Source organism: Dreissena polymorpha, chromosome 1 (assembly GCF_020536995.1).
Source record: "Dreissena polymorpha isolate Duluth1 chromosome 1, UMN_Dpol_1.0, whole genome shotgun sequence".
Classification (NCBI taxonomy): domain Eukaryota; kingdom Metazoa; phylum Mollusca; class Bivalvia; order Myida; family Dreissenidae; genus Dreissena; species Dreissena polymorpha.
Genome location: NC_068355.1, coordinates 151,899,410 through 151,918,801, shown reverse-complemented (window position 1 = coordinate 151,918,801; position 19,392 = coordinate 151,899,410). Strand labels below are relative to the sequence as shown.

Genomic DNA, 19,392 nt, shown 5'->3' with positions numbered 1-19,392 from the left:
TTTAGAAAGCATCCGTGTAACTTCTATAGCATTTATTATTAGCTGATAAATACTTAAATCTGCATGGAGCAATAGTATCACACAAATTTTTGTTGCCAGATTACTGTTTTTCAAATACGTAGGAAGACATTTGTTTCTTGCTATTATATGTATTTACTTAATAATAAGTATATTTTATGACATTTGTAAACAAATGTAAATATATAAACAATTTTTCTACATACAATCTTACAAATAAATGTTATAAAAAAGTAAGTTGATTATATCAAATGTTTGAACTAATAATAGACTAAGTCTAATTGACAAAGTTGTTTTTAGAAATTTGATTTTTAAAATAATATTTTGCAGTTATGTTTTGTTTAACAATCATCAATATTTGACCAGATTTTAAATTGTTGTATAGATTTTTTAAGTTTACATTTAGTTAAAATTATGACTTGAAAGTCAGTTTTTCTTGTCCATGGAAAATGGTACCGGTATTTGCTTTAAGAACTTAATTTTGAACCGAAATCATATAACAATTTTTCTTAAATCTTGTGTTAATATGATGATCATGTTTTTTAAGTCTCATTTTATGAAATGTATATAGCACACGACGGACACAAGTGATCTGCTGCAGTAATACATTTGACCTGGGGGTTTTCTGATGTCAAATCATGTGACCCCAGTACAAAAAGTCACCATTTGATATATTGTGACAACAATGAGCGTGCAATTTTTGCCAGATTCTGTGGCAAATTTACAGAAGTTTTATAAGGAAAGTAGACGTACCTTACAATAACTGTTTTGTTGTCTCTATTTCAGCCGGATGACTAGGCAACATCAGAATGGCTTATCTTCCATACGGTTGCACATGCTTGCAGTAACAGCTGGAATAATTGCAGCTCCCACATAACATTACAGTGTGGACACGTGGACCTGGCACTGATATTGTGCATTTTTATCCATATGACAGTATTAAAATAATAAATGTTTTCTTTTTGTAAAGAACAAAACAATTAAACAGTACCGCACTGAACATACAAGCCACTAATGTGACCACAAAAGCATGCGTGATTTTATAGCGGAATTGAACAAGACTGTGCGAATGGGGGATGGGGGGCATGGGTGAAGTTTATTCATCTAAATCTAATTTAGCTCCAATATATTGTGATATATTATTTAATTTCATTCAAGATAATGAATCATGATATTATGGAAATTCCATGATTATTTATAAACAAGAGCCCTGATTGAATCTCTTCCAAGACATTCCAGTTCCATTGTCAATAGTTGTTTCATGCATAAAACTGTAATTATAGACACCAACATTGGGGAACATGGGTCAATAAATATAACCCATTCTTCTTAAGTTCCAGTTGTTGAAAGTGGCCAAATTTGAAATTGGCTTGGATATTAGATCTAAAGATAATATTGCATATATATATATATATTTATACATTTATGCATTTTTGATGCCATACCATTAGTTTGATCAAGTTACACTATATTCAAATGGTTGATAGTTTTTTATGATTATATATTTACTGCTGCTCATTGCAAGAAGGTTGTGTTCATTTGTTGTTCCATGAAAGTGAATGATAATTCACACACAATTCTATATAAATTGGTATGACCTGAAATACATTCATACATGCATACATAAAAGTTCTTACAAATATATTGTATTTTGACATTGGCCGTAATATCATTTGAAGTTATAAGTGAAGACTAAGAAAGTTAAAAAAAAGTCATTTTTTTATACGCCCGTTTTTTCCAAACGGGACATATTACAGTTTTACCCTTGGCGGGTGGGTGGGCGGCGGCTTCCACAGCAGTGTCCGCTCTCTAATTGAAGTAGTTTTCATCAAATCTTCATCAAATTCGGTCAGAAGTTGTATCTAGAACATATCTAGGTCCAGTTGGAATATGGGTCATGCTGGGTCAAAAACTAGGTCATGGGGTTACTTAGTGCATTTCAAGGATTTAGCATGTTGTCCGCTCTCTTATTTAAGTATTTTTCATCCTATCTTCACCAAAGTTGGTCAGAAGTTGTATATAGACAATATTTAGGTCAAGTTTGAATATCGGTCATGCCAGGTCAAAAAACTAGGTCATGGGGTCACTGAGTGCATTCCAAGGATTAAGCATGGTGTCCGCTCTAGAATTGAAGTACTTTTCATCTGATCTTCACCAAATTAAGTCAGAAGTTGTGTCTAAATGATATCTTGGTCAGTTCAAATATGGGTCATGCCGGGTTAAACTAGGTCATGGGGTCACTTAGTGCATTTCAAGCATTTAGCATGGTGTCCGCTCTCTAATTGAAGTAGTTTTCATCTGATCTTAACCAAATTTGGTCAGAAGTTGTATCTAGACAATATCTACGTCAAGTTTGAATGTGGGTCATGCCGGGTCAAAAACTAGGTCACCGGCTTACTATAAAGTGCATTTCAAGGATTTAGCATGGTGTCTGATCTCTAATTGAATATTGTTCATCAGATCTTCACCAAATTTGGTCAGAAGTTGTGTCTAAATGATATCTAAGTCAAGTGAAAATATGGGTCATGTCGGGTCAAAAAATAGGTCACGAGGTCACTTAGTGCATTTTAAGCATTTGGAATGGTGTCCAAAACCTTCAAACAGGTGTATCTTGTGACAGTTTGGCACTCTTGTTTTAATATCCTTTAAACAATTTATTCTTTAAATGTTAGGCATTGATAGTTATTGATGAGCATTCATTATCATGGATAAAATTGATGAACTTCACTCTCATTTTTAAACATTTATTGTCATTTATAATCATATTAGTGTGTTTGATTAACGTTTATTGTCATTGATAAACATTCAAGATCATTTATAATTATTAAATGACATTTGACACGAAAACCATAATCATCTCTTGGCATCATTTGTCTTGATTTATAAACATATTTATTGCTGATGTTAATGTGTTAGATAGTTAATAGTTATGGTCATATATAAGCAGATACTGTTAATATTAAACATCCAATGTCAGATTTAAAACCATCATCCACCATTTTAATCCAAAATTGAAGTTGGTCTATAAATTTTAATTATTTCTTATGTTGATTTATTTAATTGTTAATATCCAGTGTCTGCATAAGCATTTTATGGTATTGATAACAATTAATTGTCATTTATTCTTTAGTAATCGATAAGATAAGAATTATTTTTCATTGTTTTACAAGCATTAATTAGTATCATCTATTACATTCATTGTTTTACATGCAGTCATTATTATTGACAATCTTTTATTGTCATTGCTGAGCAATAATTTTCATTTTACATATTTGAAAAGTTGTATATTGAAACCATTGCAAAAATAATTTGAGAGGGGAATATTTTAGTCCCTCTTTAATGTTGTCAGTCGGTCAGTCTGCATGAAATGTTGTCAGTTTGTGTAGCTAACTTCTTACATACATCAAGCAATTATTGAACTTTCATGGTAGTCATCGTTATGAAATTTCGATGTGCAGAACACTTATTTCATGCCCAATGTTCCACACATTCTTGAGTTTTTTCACTTAACCCATTTATGCCTAGGGTCTAGAAAAAAGGCCTTGGCAAACAGCGTAGACCCAGATGAGACGACGCATGATGCGGCGTCTCATCTGGGTCTGCGCTGTTTGCTTAAAGGAATTTCTTTAAGAAATATTCTAAATATAGAAATAAATATACTAGACATCCCTAATTTTGGAAATAAATTGATCCAATTTAGAAGGATGGGAGAGTCCACTAGGCATGAATGGGTTAAATTAGGCCACAAAGTGATGCTGGCGTATTACTTGTGTGTGAGGAATCAGTAGTCTAGTTTTTAGCTCTTCTATTTTTTCAAAAACAATTATGAGCTATTGTCATCACCTTGGCGTCAGTGTTGGCGTCGGTGTCTGGTTAAGTTTTGCGTTTAGGTACACTTTTCTCATAAAGTATCAATGCTATTGCATTCAAACTTGGTACATTTTTGTGTTTAGGTCCATTTTATTCCTTAAGTATCAAAGCTATTGCTTTCATACTTGCAACACTTACTAACTATCATAAGGGGACTGTGCAGGCAAAGTTATGTAACTCTGACTGGCATTTTGACAGAATTATGTGCCTTTTTTATACTTAAAAAATTGAAAATTTGGTTAAGTTTTGTGTTTAGGTCCACTTTTTTCCTAAAGTATCAAAGCCATTGCTTTCATACTTGCAACACTTACTAACTGTCGTAAGGGAACTGTGCAGGCAAAGTAATGTAACTCTGACTGGCATTTTGACGGAATTATGTGCCCTTTTTATACATAGAAAATTGAAAATTTGGTTAAGTTTTGTGTTTAGGTCCACTTTTTTCTTAAGTATCAAAGCCATTGCTTTCATACTTGCAACACTTACTAACTATCGTAAGGGGATTGTGCAGGCAAAGTAATGTAACTCTGACTGGCATTTTGACAGAATTATGTAACCTGCACATTTTGAGTGGTGGAAGTTCAAGGTCAAGGTCATCCTTCAAGGTCAAAGGTAACAAAATTTTTTTTATTTTTTTTTCAAAACGGCGCAATAGGGGGCATTGTTTTTCTGACAAACACATCTCTTGTTTTTTTCAAACATGGTTAAAAAACACAAATATTTACTTTTATTATTTTATTTTTGTAATACCGTCCAACCATCCCACCCAAGAATCCCCCCCCCCCAAATTTATATATATATTTTTTTGCATTTTTTTTTTGCATTTTTGGAAGATAATGTAATAAATGACCACACCCCCACACTCTACACCCCTCTCCACTCCACCCCTCCCTAATTTGTGATTGAAATTGAGATAGGTCCCTACACCTTTAAAAAGAAAAATAGATGAGCACCCGTAAGGCGGTGCTCTTGTTATGTTTGAGAGAAAATTTATTGTAAATTCTTTACTGGCATGCCCATTATTTCAAGTATATTTCATAATTATATATTTTACAGATTGCTTGTTAGATAATATTAATTAAATTATATACACAAGTTAATTTAGTGCAAGTATAAAATAATTACATAATATTCTAATGATATTTGTTATTTATAAAGGGCTTAATTAGAGTCTTATTTTGTGACTTTGATTATTAATATCCTTTGAAGCTCTACTGTCTGAAAATTGGCAAGATATTGTACTTACCCTGATTGATAGCTTCTCAAGAATATCATAAGGTATTTCTATCATTTGTAGTCGTACTTAATACAAGAATTTCCCATGCTTACATGCCCTTAAAAACCAAGTTTTGTAACTCAAGCTTTAAAATTTGTGACAGTAAGGAGTCATTTTATTTTTACATATGCGCAATATAGGCAAGCACAACTTTGTTGGTAAGCTTGTTAATCAGGGGTTAGTCAATGGATTTCCTTCAAACTTTAACATAAATTCACCTTATTTACATGATCTCATATGTTTCACGCTGTGAAAACTAAGGGACCTTATTTCTAAAGAATATGCAAATATACAAAATAGGGATGTTCAAGTGTTGCTAACCTAGTGCTTTTCATTCAAACATCAAACATATACCGGTAATATATTCAGATTACAGCTCGACAAATTTACTAAGTACCGGGTAATACTTTTTAAATTGAGTGCATTTTGCTCCTCCCCCTACCAATCTATGATACAGAATCCATTCTACATTTATAGAAAAAATATTTGTAGAATGTATTCTAAATTTCTCTCAATAGTCCCTTTTTAAACTCTTTTCTTGTAGGTGAACCTTGCATAAACAGAAATACACTTAACACATAATGGAACAATAATGTTACTACATGTTATTGCAAACATCCCTATACACATAACACATAATGGAACAATAATGTAACTACATGTAATTGATAACATCCCTATACATAATGTAACAATAATGTTACTACATGTAATTGCAAACATCCCTATACTTTTTAGCTCAGTTTCAAGAGAGCTGTGCTACAAATTTGAGGATCGTGCCCCGGCCAGACCACACAACTTGTATGGGAATAGGTCATTCAATGTGTCTTGTTCTGTGAAAACTGGGAAAAATGCATGTGCGTAAAGTGTTGTCCCAGATTAGCCTTTGCAGTCCGCACAGGCTAATCAGGGACGACACTTTCCGCTTTAATCGTATTTTTCGTTTAAAGTAAGTCCCTTTTTACTGAAAATCTAGTTAAAGCGGAAAGTGTCATCCCTGATTAGCCTGTGCAGACTGCACAGGCTAATCTGGGACGTCACTTTACGCACATGCATAAAGCCCAGTTTTCTCTGAACCGGGCTCAATCATGTCTATGGCTAGTCTCCCCTACCTCTACTTCTAGTAGAGCCGTTGTCAGTTACTGGCACAATCATATGCACTTAGTACTGTTACATCAGCTATTTGAGGAACTAAGCCCCAAGATATGTTGTGTTATACTGGCAGGCAAGAACAGCATTGATCGTTTGGGTGTCTAAGGATGCTCTTGCAAATAAAACGTTCCGATAAAGTTATTGACAATTATAATTTACAAGATGTGTTTGTGAAACACTATGTCCCACCCCCCTATTATTTTTGACCTTTGACCTTAAAGTTTGACCTTGACCTTTCATCACTCAAAATGTTAGGCTTCATGGGATACACATGCATGCCAAATATCAAGTTGCTTTCTTCAGTATCGGAAAAGTTCTGGCCAATGTTAAAGTTTGACGCAAACCAACGAACCACTACAGACAGGGCAAAAACAATGTCCCACAGTATAAACTGGGGTACATAAAAATAATTAATTAAAAATTATAATTTCTTATTTCATATGTTGGAAAGCCTGATCCAAACCAAGAATATGCGGTTTTGCTATTATTCTAGTCATTTCGTTGCTTTGTGTGTTAATGTTATATAATATTGTTGAATTTTTTTTAACCATAAAACTACATGGCATTATTTGTGTATCTTAACCAATAGACATAAATGCATACAATTGGTTTCTTAACTCTTTCACTGGAAGCGAATTTTGAAGGCCTTTGCAAACAGTTTTGATCCAGATGAGAGGCCACAGAACATGGCTTCTCATCAGGATCAAAACTGTTTGCTTTTCTAATAGTATTCTTTGAAAAAATCGAAGAAATGCTAATTTTACAAATTCAGCAGACAACATTTTAGCAGACGACAAATTTCCCAGCATGCAAAGGGTTAAACAGAGGATCGTTCTCTTCAGCCGTTTATGCTCATGCTTCTCATATGTCTTGATCTAAACATTCTATGAAATTGAATTTTCCTACAACATTCGCACATATGGTAATACCAACTGAGGGTCCACAGGAATTTCTTTCTTCTTTGTTTTAATGTACATGCCTAGATCTAGATATGCTAGTATAATTCTATTTCGTCTAAAGAATTTCTGTCGTTCTTAAATGAGATATGTTGCGCATGCGCAAAGCAGTTTTTGTTGCGAGCGCTTCCGACGAAGCAGGTAAAAATTGTGAGTGTAAAATTCGATCGTAGATCGAAAAATACGTAATAAATACTAAAAACACTATTGCAGACGGAGTTTGCACAAATTAATTTACATATAAACGCCGATAAACGTACAAAATAGTGCATTTTGTGACAAATAAACATACAAAATCGCATCAACACGTGGTGTTGAAAATACAAAATGGCCGACGTCATGACAAAATTGGCTGTGGAGGCACAGCCTGGAGAGAAATATGACAAAAAGGCGAAAGGAAAGCAGCCTGTTGAAAAACAAGTGGACAAAGCAAATGTATGGCACGCCTGAACCACAAAAAAGAGAAAAACTAAGTTTAAGTAACTTAAACTTAGTTTTTCACTACTTAAACTCAATTTAAGTAACTTAATTCGAATTAACGCTACTAAATGCATTAAGTAGTTAAGAAGAGTTATTTTCTATTTATGTGAGAAAAATGAATTAAGCAGAGAAAAACTTAGTTTAACTCGTTAAGTGCGCCCGAACAACAAAAATTGATTTTTATTACCGTTAAGTTACTTAAATTGCATTTAACGCTGCTTAAAATTAATTTAAGTGCTTTCGCATCGTTAATTGTATTTAATTATTACTTAAGTAATAAATTTTTTACTTAAGTTGAATTATTAATTATCGTTAAGTCAAAACTCGCGTCCGAAAATAAGCATATGAAACAAGCGTTTTGATTGGTTGTCAGGTTTGTTAATAAATTCATGCCCGAGGTCGGAAGAAAAAGATTGCCATGTGGTACGAGCAAAAAATACAGATATTATAAATTTGGATTAGAATCTTAAGTCAGCTAAAATTTGTTTTAGTCTGGAATAACATTCAAAACACCCTTTCATCATCAAATTTTGCTGACAGTCAGTAACTATGCAATAAACATCAAAAACGATCCGCCCGTCTATATATTTCCGGGTCATATCGCATTTACCTGTAGTAATAACTTGTCTTGTATACGAGTAGTCATACCAGATTGTATGTAGAAACTGGGACTATATTATATGTCCCAGGTAGAAATTAAAGATTATATCGTGTCACCGAATCCAACTTAATTATATTCTATACATGTAAATTTTGGCTTTGATTTTAGTATTTAAATGGAAAAAAAACAGTCTCCAGTATCTCAGTATTGGCAGTGAACTTATAAGTAAACAATCCCAAAAAGTACACATATCAGAAATTACCCAGGTGATATTTTAAGTCTGAGTGCACTATTGTCTTTTAAAATAATTTTTCTGTTTGCCTCTCTGTACATCTCTGAGTGTTATTGAAACTCTTTCAAGAACACTGTCAGCTGTAGGTAAATGCGTGCGTTGTAACCGATCCATTGCAAAATTGTAAATGGCGGTAGAAGAAAATCCTTTCCTGTTTACGTTTGTTACGACGTTTCTGATTGGCTTAGGTCTTCCGGATCATTAACTGACCAATCAAAACAATTCGACTTTACAACTTAAGTAAAATTCCTTACTAAAGTTGAATTCGTGTAACTAAAAACATTTTAAGTAGAAAAACCTATTTTAACGCAACTTAATTGAAAATAGTACAATTGATAGAGAAAATCCTTGTTAAGTTGAATTAATTCAACTTAAGTAAGAAAATTACCATTAAGCACCGTTAATGCATTTTCGGTGTTTTAATTAGCGTTAACGCCGCGGGAACCACAAAAACTACTTAAATTCATTTTAAGCAGCGTTAATTCGAATTAAGTAACTTAAATTGAATTTAAGTAGCGAAAAACCTAGTTTAAGTAACTTAAACTTAGTTTTTCTCATTTTTGTGGTTCAGGCGTGCCATACAAATGAGTCTAACTCTTCCGAAGTTCAGGTTTTAGAAGTTTTGATGACATTGCAAGGTACTTTAGAGAGACAATCCTCAAAGTTGAACGAGTTCAACGAGAGATTAAATAACATGGAACAGACTCAACAGTACGAGGAATACTGTGATGAATATGAAATGGATTGTGAGGATCAATCATATATGATGGTAACAGAGGGTGACGGCCCTTCTGGATCAGAAAATGTCACTACAAAAAGATCGAATTCAGGCGATCCTGATCGTAACAATAATAATACCACTTCTGAAAGCCGGTTTCAGACAATGTCAAAACGATTCAAAGCGCATGAGGAATGCTCAGTCAATGTTGATGGAGTTCTTGCTCAAAACATAAATGAACTTTTCGTTGAAGGCATCGATGATGGCCGATACACGGAATTGACTAAGGACGAGATAAATGCCCGCCCTGAAAATTGTCATGGGCTTGTTGTGGTGAAGTTGAATCAAATGATATGGGATGCAATATCCCCTATGGCTAGAACACGAGACAAGAAAATGCAAAATATTGAAACGTCCGTGATAAAATCAGCTGTGATCCTCACAAAAGTAGTCAACAAATTAGCAAGCATCGAAAAGGAAAGAAATGACAAATTTGGCACAATAATTGACGAGTGTAATGACTCACTGGCTTTACTTGGACACGCTAACAGACAGATAAATTTGACACGGAAAGATTTCTTGAGGCCTGAACTGAATGCTGAGTACAGTCACCTGTGTAATCACAGTAGACCTGTGACATCATATCTATTTGGTGACGATGTCTCTAAATCTGCCAGAGAATTGGAAGATTCAGCAAAAATCACCAACAAAATGTTTACATCTGGTAGACCATACAGAGGTGGATTTATGCGCAGAAGAGCCGCACGTGTTCCACGTTACGGTTTTAGAGGTGGCAGAGGACGTGCTTCCCGTGGAAGAGGTCAATTTTACTTTGACACGCAAACAAGTGCAGAGTCAAAAAACTTCACTCCCAGGGGGTCATCCAGGGGAGTAGCCAGGCAATGATCAATGTAAGTACATGTGTTGTTGCTGGTAGATTAAAAAATTATGTTTCAGAATGGCGCAAATTGACTGATGACCCACAGATTATTGATATTGTTGAAAATTGCCATTTTGATATTAAAACAGAAATGTGATCAGAATTGTTCCATCAGAACTATCAATACAAATTTAATGAAAGAGAAAATCTTGCTGTCAATAATGAAATAAATAAATTGCTCCATCTAGGGGTTTTGAAAAAAGTTGAGCCAGAAAATGGCTAAATTTTATCACCAAATTTTCTACGGCCCAAGAAAAATGACGAATATAGAATGATATTGAATTTAAAGAAATTAAATAAGCACATTCCATATAAACATTTTAAAATGGATACCTTTGAAAAGGCTTTGACCTTGATAAATCCTGGTACTTTTATGGCATCAGTTGATTTGCGTCATGCATATTATTCAGTGACAATTGCTGAGGAACAGCAAAAATACTTTTGTTTCCAATGGAACAACAATATATATCAATATACATGTCTTCCCAATGGCATATCGGAAGGCCCTAGATTGTTCACAAAACTTCTTAAACCAGTATATGCTCAATTACGAAACATGGGACATGTAAACTCAGGATTCATAGATGATAGCTTACTATGTGGTGATACACAAGATGAGTGTAAGAAAAATGTATCAGATACTGTTAATCTTATGTCAAATGTGGGTTGCATAATAAATGAAGAAAAATCTGTGTTTGAGCCATCTACAAAGATTGTTTTCCTAGGTAATATCATTGATTCATTATCAATGACTGTTACATTGACAGAGGAAAGACACAATAATATTATAAAAGAATGTAAAGAATTAGTATGTCTTTCACAAACAACTATTAGACAAGTTGCAAAAGTCATTGGATTAATGGTTGCCAGTTTTTCAGCTGTTGAATATGGCAAGTTGCATTATAGAAGCTTAGAAAAAGCCAAAATACTATCACTGAAACGAAACCAGGGTAATTACAATGCTTTAATGTTCATATCAGAGTGTATGAAACAGGATATAATGTGGTGGATACAGGAATTACATAAACAAAAACGAACAATCTTAAGAAAAAATTCAGATATAAGGCTCTATACTGATGCATCTCTAGAAGGCTGGGGTGCAGTTTGCGAAGATGTACATATTGGTGGTAGATGGTCAGACATAGAAAGGCAATTTCACATAAACAGCCTGGAGTTAAAAGCAATCCTGTTCGGTTTGAAGTCGTTTACAATCCAAATTAAAGATAAAAGTGTTCAAGTTTTTTCTGATAATTCCACAGCAGTAAGCTACATCACCAATATGGGTGGTATTTAATCTGAAGAATACAATTTAATAGCTGTTCAAATTTGGCATTGGTGTATAGAAAACAACATATGGTTAACATGTTCCCATATTGCAGGATCATTAAATTGTGAAGCAGACATAGCTTCCAGAAGTTTTAATGATGAATTGGAATGGAAATTACATTCCAAATTTTTTGCAAATATATGTAATATATGGGGAAAACCAGACATTGACCTGTTCGCAACCAGGTTAAATGCTCAAACATCCTGTTACTGTTCCTGGAAACCTGACCCAGAAGCACAATTCATAGATGCATTTTCTTGTAATTGGAACACATGGAATTGTGTTTATTTATTCCCTCCTTTCAGTTTGTTGGGAAGATGCATCCAGAAAGTCAGACAGGATCAGGCAACAGGCATTGTGATCGCACCGTTATGGCCAACTCAGACGTGGTTCCCACGGTTGATGGAAATTTTGGTGGATATACCAATTATAATCCTAATACGGCACAAGTTACTTCAACTTCCATATCAAGACAAGGAACATCCACTGTGGAAAAAACTCAAGCTGATTGTATGCAAAGTGTCCGGGAAAGTTTTAGAAAACAAGGTATTTCAGAACAGTCTACAAACATACTTATGTGTTCCTGGAAAAGAGGAACAAAGAAACAGTACCAGGTATTCATATCAAGATGGTTTTGTTACTGTAGTGAAAGGCAAATCAATAAATTTTCTCCAAATGTGGCACAAGTGATTGAATTTCTAACTGAACAGTTTAACAACGGACTTGGTTATGACAGTTTAAATACAGCTAGAGGTGCATTGTCTTCTCTTGGTATTAATTATGAGGGATTCAGAATCGGATCACATCCTCTTATAATACGATACATGAAAGGAATGTTCACATTGAAGCCACCTAAACCAAAATATACAGCTATGGGATGTTCAACCTGTGCTTAAATATTTGAGAAAACTTTCACCAGTAAAACACTTAAAACTAAAGGACTTAACTATGAAGCTTGCAATGCTTGTTGCATTAACGAATGCTGCACGAGTTCAGTCGTTGCATTTTTTAACTGTTGAAAATATAAAGAAGTTAAGAAATGAATTTGTTGTTCAGTTCTCTAGTTTGTTGAAACAAAACAGGCCTAACTATAATGTTTCATTTATGACTTTAAAGGCCTACCCTCCAGATAGGAGACTATGTGTATTTACCGTTTTAAAAGAGTATTTGTGTCGCACAAGAAGTGCAAGAAACGCCAACGGTTGTAAACAGTTGTTTATAAGTTATGTTAAGCCTTACGATGCAGTCAGTAAGGACACCATATCACGATGGATTCGAGTTATCATGACGAGAGCTGGAATCGATGTTCAGGAATTCGGAGCTCATAGTGTAAGGAGTGCAGCAGTGTCTACAGCTCATGCAAATCATGTACCAATATCAACAATTCTTGACCAAGCAGGGTGGTCAAATGAAAGAAATTTTGCAAAGTTCTATTGTAAGAAGATACAAAGCACAGATAAATTTCAAGATGGTGTCTTGGGATAAAGAATGCTGATTAATAGGAAACAAGGTATGCCGTTGTTTATCACATTATTGCTTTGAAATCTCATTTAAGAACGACAGAAATTCTTTAGACGAAATAGAATTTAAAAAGTAAACGAGACTTACCTTGGTTAAGTTGACGTTTAATTTCAATTCTAAGAGATATAGAATTGATGGAGGGCTTAAATCCACCCACCCTCCCTGCAAACCAACTTCAAGGAAGTTTCAAATCTGAAAATTTGACGATATTGTTCAAAACATTACTTTCATTTTTAACTGGTAATATATTATAATAATGTGAGAAACATCGGGTTTTGGAAACTGCTTTGCGCATGCGCAACATATCTCATTTAAGCCCTCCATCAATTCTATAACTCATAGAATTGAAATTAAACGTCAACTTATCCAAGGTAAGTCTCGTTTAATTTTTAAATTATAGATAACACGAAACAAATCAGATTTGTGCGTTTATTTATTTACAACACCAACCAAAAGTATGATATTTTATAATCTGAATATTATCACTACCTTTATTTGTAGATCTGTATAAATTTTAAGTTTTTACAATCTGTCTATATCGATGCTTTGAAAAATTATCACATATTTTATCTCCAATGTATGATATGTGTTCAATATTGATATTTTATTCAGAATACAATTATCTTGCTTAGCAGAAAAACTTCTCAAAATGTTATTTTTGTAGGTCACCAGAGCTTAAGATGTTCATGGTGAGCTCTTGTCACTTTTTGATTGCCTTTGTCCGCATTTCGTAGTCAGTCGTGCGGTGTCAATATATCCCTTAACACTCTAGATGCCACGTGTATTATCCGATTTTTATGAGACGTTGTCAGAAAGTATATCCCATTTACATCTCTGCTGAGTTTGAAACTGGGCCATGTGAGGTCAAAAACAATGTTACAATGTCAAATTAATGAAAAAAGGGTGTTAACATCCTAATAGTCTTATTTATTGCCCAATCTTCTTGAAACCTGGTAAAAGATTTGTTCTATTGATATCTCAGCTGAGTTCAAAACTGGTTCCTGTTCGCCGAAAAACTGCTGCCAGGGAGCGGGGCAGTTTTTTTTAGTTTTCTTTTTTACGATAGTAAACCTCTAGGAATAACATTTTTTTCCAATCTTCCATTAAACTTGTTGGTCAGAACATTTGTTCTAATGATATCTCAGCTGAATTCAAAACTAGTTCCGGTTCGTCGAAAAACATTGCCACTAGGAGAGGGAAGTTTTTCTTATTTGGCGATAGTAAAACATTGTCAAGCCTCTTGAAATCACATTTTTCGTGCAATCTTCATGAATTTAGTTAGGGCATCCGTCTAAATAAATTTCATCTAGAGAGCGAGACAGTGTTTCGTATTCGTTTAAAGTAAAACGTTGTCAAACCTATAGAAATCACATTTGTGTCAAATCTTCATGGTTGTGGTCCTCTGTTAAACATGGCTGCCAGCGGTGATGTACCTTTCCTTACATGGCTGTTGCAAAGCACTGGGCTATACTATAGAAGTTACATATTCAGTACAATCTTTATGAAACCTGTTTAGATCAATTGTCTTAATGATGTATCGGCCAATTATGAAACTGGGTAATGTGAGGTACAAACTAGGTCATTATTTCAAATTAAAGCAGGAGCTTGTTAACACTCAAGAAGTAACATTTAAATCAAATCTGCATGAAACGTGATCATAACATTCGTTCTAATGATATCAAGATAGAATTTTAAAGAATTCAAAGTCCGATTAAAAACATGACCAGCAGGGGGCGGGGCAGTTTTCATTATATGGCTACAGGGACACGGTCTGTAAGTTACATTTTTAGTCGTTTAGTTCCTTTATGATGCTAAATATCTACACAATATGATATGTACATTTTATTCGTTAATAAAAAACTTATTTATTAAATAATGTTTTTGGACCGATCAACCGTTTTACCCACATAACTGTTTGAAAGAAACAAGGCGACCAAAATGTTTGCCGTACTCGTTCAGTCGGTATCGATATCGTTTTTGAAAGACTGAATAGGCTACCGATAATTTGCTAGTTTGCTATAAATAACTCCGTTTCAAATAACAACTTCAATTTTCTATCGAAAAGTATTGTGCTACGATGTTTCATTTAAAAAAACAAAGATATTTGTATAGACCCGCATCATGCGAAAATGGGCATTGTGCCATATCTGCGAATCCTGTATAAAATTATAAGAGATTGTAAATCAATGTCCTTTGCCTCTGTAGACAATTAAAAGTAAATAAGATTGTTTTTTTTTATCGTGGCCGTTCGAGTGGCCTTCGTTAAAAAGTCGAACCTCACGTGCTGTGACTGCAAGAAATATTAAATACATCTAAAGAGCGAACAACTGCAGTGCCATCAGCGCTTTGACTTCTTTACATGATGGTCTCAATTTTCTACGCATGTAATGTAAATTCGATCTCGTCTTAGAAACAAAATTCTGGCCAAGTTTCATTAAATTCGATTGAAAATATTAGGCCCCTTGGATGATAACGAGGTAAATCCATGTCCTTTTCCTCTGTAGACAATTAAAAGTAAATAAGATTGTTTTTTTATCGTGGCCGTTCGAGTGGCCTTCGTTAAAAAGTCGAACCTCACGTGCTGTGACTGCAAGAAATATTAAATACATCCAAAGAGCGAACAACTGTAGTGCCATCAGCGCTTTGACTTCTTTACATGATGGTCTCAATTTTCTACGCATGCAATGTAAATTCGATCTCGTCTTAGAAACAAAATTCTGGCCAAGTTTCATTAAATTCGATTGAAAATATTAGGCCCCTTGAATGATAACGAGGTAAAAGTTAACAATTTCTCGATAAACGACGACTGACTCCGATCAGACTAATCACAATAGCTCACCCTGAGGATTATTTGCGCAGAATGGTAACTATATTATTTTAAACCTTTATTTACATGGGAAACAGTTTACTCTTATTAATGTGTATGGACCAAATAATGATAGCCCCGCTTTCTATCAAAACATAATTTCTCTTATTGAAAATATTATGGTGTGGTGATTTTAATTTAGTGTTAAATACAAATCTTGATTATTGTAATTAAAATAAAATAATGATAATGTCAAAGCAAGAAACACGTTAATAAACTTTATCACTGATACAAAATTACACGATCCGTACAGAGAAATACATGGGGAAGGAAAGCAATTATCCTGGCGTAGAGCGTATCCTTTGCAACAGGCAAGGCTTATTTTTTTGAATGTTTTTGGTTACACATGATTTCTAACCACATATCAGAGATTGTAAAATTGGAATTAGTTATCGTTCTGACCATTCAGTTATCAATTTAGCTTTGGACTTTGCAAATATTCCACATGGTAAAGGGCTTTGTAAATTTAACAACTCTTTTCTTTTAGACAAAGACTATCTTACTTACATAAATGATAAAATAGAACAAATTAAAATACAAAATGCTTTACCAGTGTATAATTTCGAAAATATTTCATCAGTCTGTAATGCGAATATTTCAAATTAACGATCAGCTTTTCTTAGAAACACTTTTGATGGAAATCAGAGGCTCTACGATTTCATATTAATCTCATAAAAAGAAATGTCAAATTAATAGAGAACATGTGTTAATTAAACTAATTGAAGTTATCGAGAGTAATTTGAATCAGGATAATGAAATGTTATTGATAAATCTCCAAAATGAACTACAGTTAATAAGAGAAGAAAAAACTAAAGGAAATGTAATTCGTTCAAGAGCTGATTGGATAGAAAATGGAGAAAAACCAACAATTCTTTTTGCAATTTAGAAAAGTACAATTATACTACCAAACAATACCGTTCTAAGAAACGCCTGATGGCAATATTATATATGAACAATCAAAACTTTTAAAAAAGAAGCAGAATTATTTTATAAGAACTTATACACTGATTCAGCAGAAATAAATAACGTTTATATTGGAAGCTTTCTAGATAATGCTTATACTAATACTTTAAGTCCTTAACAATCTTTATCATTGGAAGGTGTTCTATTATTTCCAGAGGTTTCTAACACATTGACAAATACAAAAAATGACAAAAGTCCCGATTCTGATGGATTTACTTCTATTTTTTTTCAAAGTTTTCTGGGGTAAACTGGGTCATTTTGTAGTGAGAGCCTTGAACTTTTCGTTTATAAAAGGAGAACTGTCTATTAAACAAAAGCTAGGAATTATCACATGTGTTCGGAAAGAAAACAGACCAAAACAGTTTTAAAAAAAATTGGAGACCAATCACTTTGTTAAATATTGTTTATAAATTAGCCTCTGGTACTTTTGCTGCAAGACTAAAGACAGTTTAAGATCATCTGATAAACAAAGATCAAACAGGGTTTGTTAAGGGTAGATTTATAACAGAAAACATTCGCCTCGTATATGATATTATAAATTTTACTGAGAGACATAATATACCTGGACTATTAATGATGATAGACTTTTAAAAAGAACTTGATTTTCTATCTTTTGATTTAATTTTTAAGACGCTTACTTTTTTAAGTTTAGTCACAGTTTCATTTAATGGATATCACTTTTTTATCATAATACTTCTACTGCTGTGTAGTTGAATGGTTTTTCTTTCCGAATTCTTTAACATAGGTCATGGCTGTAGACAGGGGGGGATCTCATAAGTCCATACTTATTCATTTTATGTAATGAAGGTTTATCAATTAAAATAAGAAATAACAGGAATATCAAAGGTATTTGTATCAATGACATAGAATATAAAATTTCACAATTTGCAGAGGATACAACACTACTGCTAGATGGAAGTGAGGACACAGTTAATAAAACCCCCGATATCATTTATCACTTCTCTCGATTTTCTGGTATAAAAATTATTTTCGAGAAAACCCATGTTATTTGGATAGGTTTCTTAAAATATAGCACCCGTTCGATAAAAACGAAATGGAAGTTGGATCGGGGAAACAATAATTTAAAACTACTTGGCATACAGTTTAATATTGACTTGGAAAAACTGGTGTCGTTAAATTTTACTGATAAAATACAGAGCATTGCAAATGGCATCAAATTATGGAATAGAAGAGCGCTAACGCCAATCGGTAGAATAACAGTTGTCAAATCTCTTTTATTACCGCTGCTAACAAATTTATTTTCTACATTACCAACCCCAAATCAACAAATATAAAATAAAATAAATAGCATGTTTAACGAATTTTTTTGGCAAGGTCAGCCAAGAATAAAAAGTAAAGTACTTATTAAAGATTATGACAATGGAGGTTTTACAATTGTTAATTTCTTTTCGTATGTTAAAATGTAAAAAAATCTATGGTTAAACAGACTTAATACGTGTTATAGTGGTGCATGCTATTGATTTGCACTTACATTTTTTTACCTGTATTAGAAAAAATAGTTACCTTCGAAAAAAAAATGTATTGAATTATGTGTAAAACAGATGTTTAATCCTTTTTGGAAAGACGTATTAAAATCTTTCGCAGATTTTATCGACCATTTTCCAATAGACAATATCACGAAATTTCATGAACTTCCATTATACTTTAACCATACGTTTTCAATTGGACAAGGACATTTTTATGTTCCTAGTTGGTATAATAAAGGAATAAGATTTGTTAAAGATATCATGAATTACAATGGAACATTTTTAACTAGAACGGAATTTGAACAAAAACTAGGCGCTAGCGTGAACTTTCTACAATTTGAAGGAATACTACAGGCGATTCAAAATACATAGGATTGCTTAAATTTGATAAAATCTTAACAATGAATAATGATAATTGTTTCCCAATAATCCCGGGATATACAAAGACTATATTATTGCACAACAAAACTCACATATATATAACATTAATACACAACAATGAAATTCCAACAGGCCAAGTAAAATGGAAGAGCCTTTTCAGTATTGAAAGCTCAGAATGGAGAAGTCTTTATGCATGGGTATTTGAAACCACAAAAGATTCAGAAACAGAGACTCTCGTCCATTTATTTTGGAGTTGTAATGTCATACAAATGTTTTTTTTTACATCACATCACATCTACTATTAAAAACATTGATAACAATTTTAGTTTTGATTGTAAAACATTCATACTGGGATCAGTTGGTAACCAATCTGAAAAGTATAACGTTATACAGGGGTTCCACTGGCCCAAAAAAAGTTGTCGCCACTTTTTCGCGGCGCGAAAACTGTCAGTTATTCCGACCTTATTAATTATGACAATCGTCTCAGAAACCTTATATTATTACTTTTAAAAGTATGTAAATACATAAATAATAATAAGTAACTTCA

The 19,392-nt window shown here is 33.4% G+C and overlaps 1 protein-coding gene across 8 annotated transcripts in view; it reads left to right on the top strand.

Moving 5' to 3' along the window:
• LOC127856201 (double C2-like domain-containing protein beta) overlaps positions 1–4,506 on the top strand; it is a 75,655-nt gene extending 71,149 nt beyond the window's left edge. For all 8 annotated transcript variants that reach the window (XM_052392270.1, XM_052392285.1, XM_052392278.1 and 5 more), the window contains one exon: positions 805–4,506. In XM_052392270.1, coding sequence (XP_052248230.1) covers positions 805–816 — 12 coding nt within the window. In that variant the 3' untranslated portion in view covers positions 817–4,506. The remainder of the gene's footprint in view (positions 1–804) is intronic.
• The last annotated feature ends 14,886 nt before the right edge of the window (positions 4,507–19,392 follow it).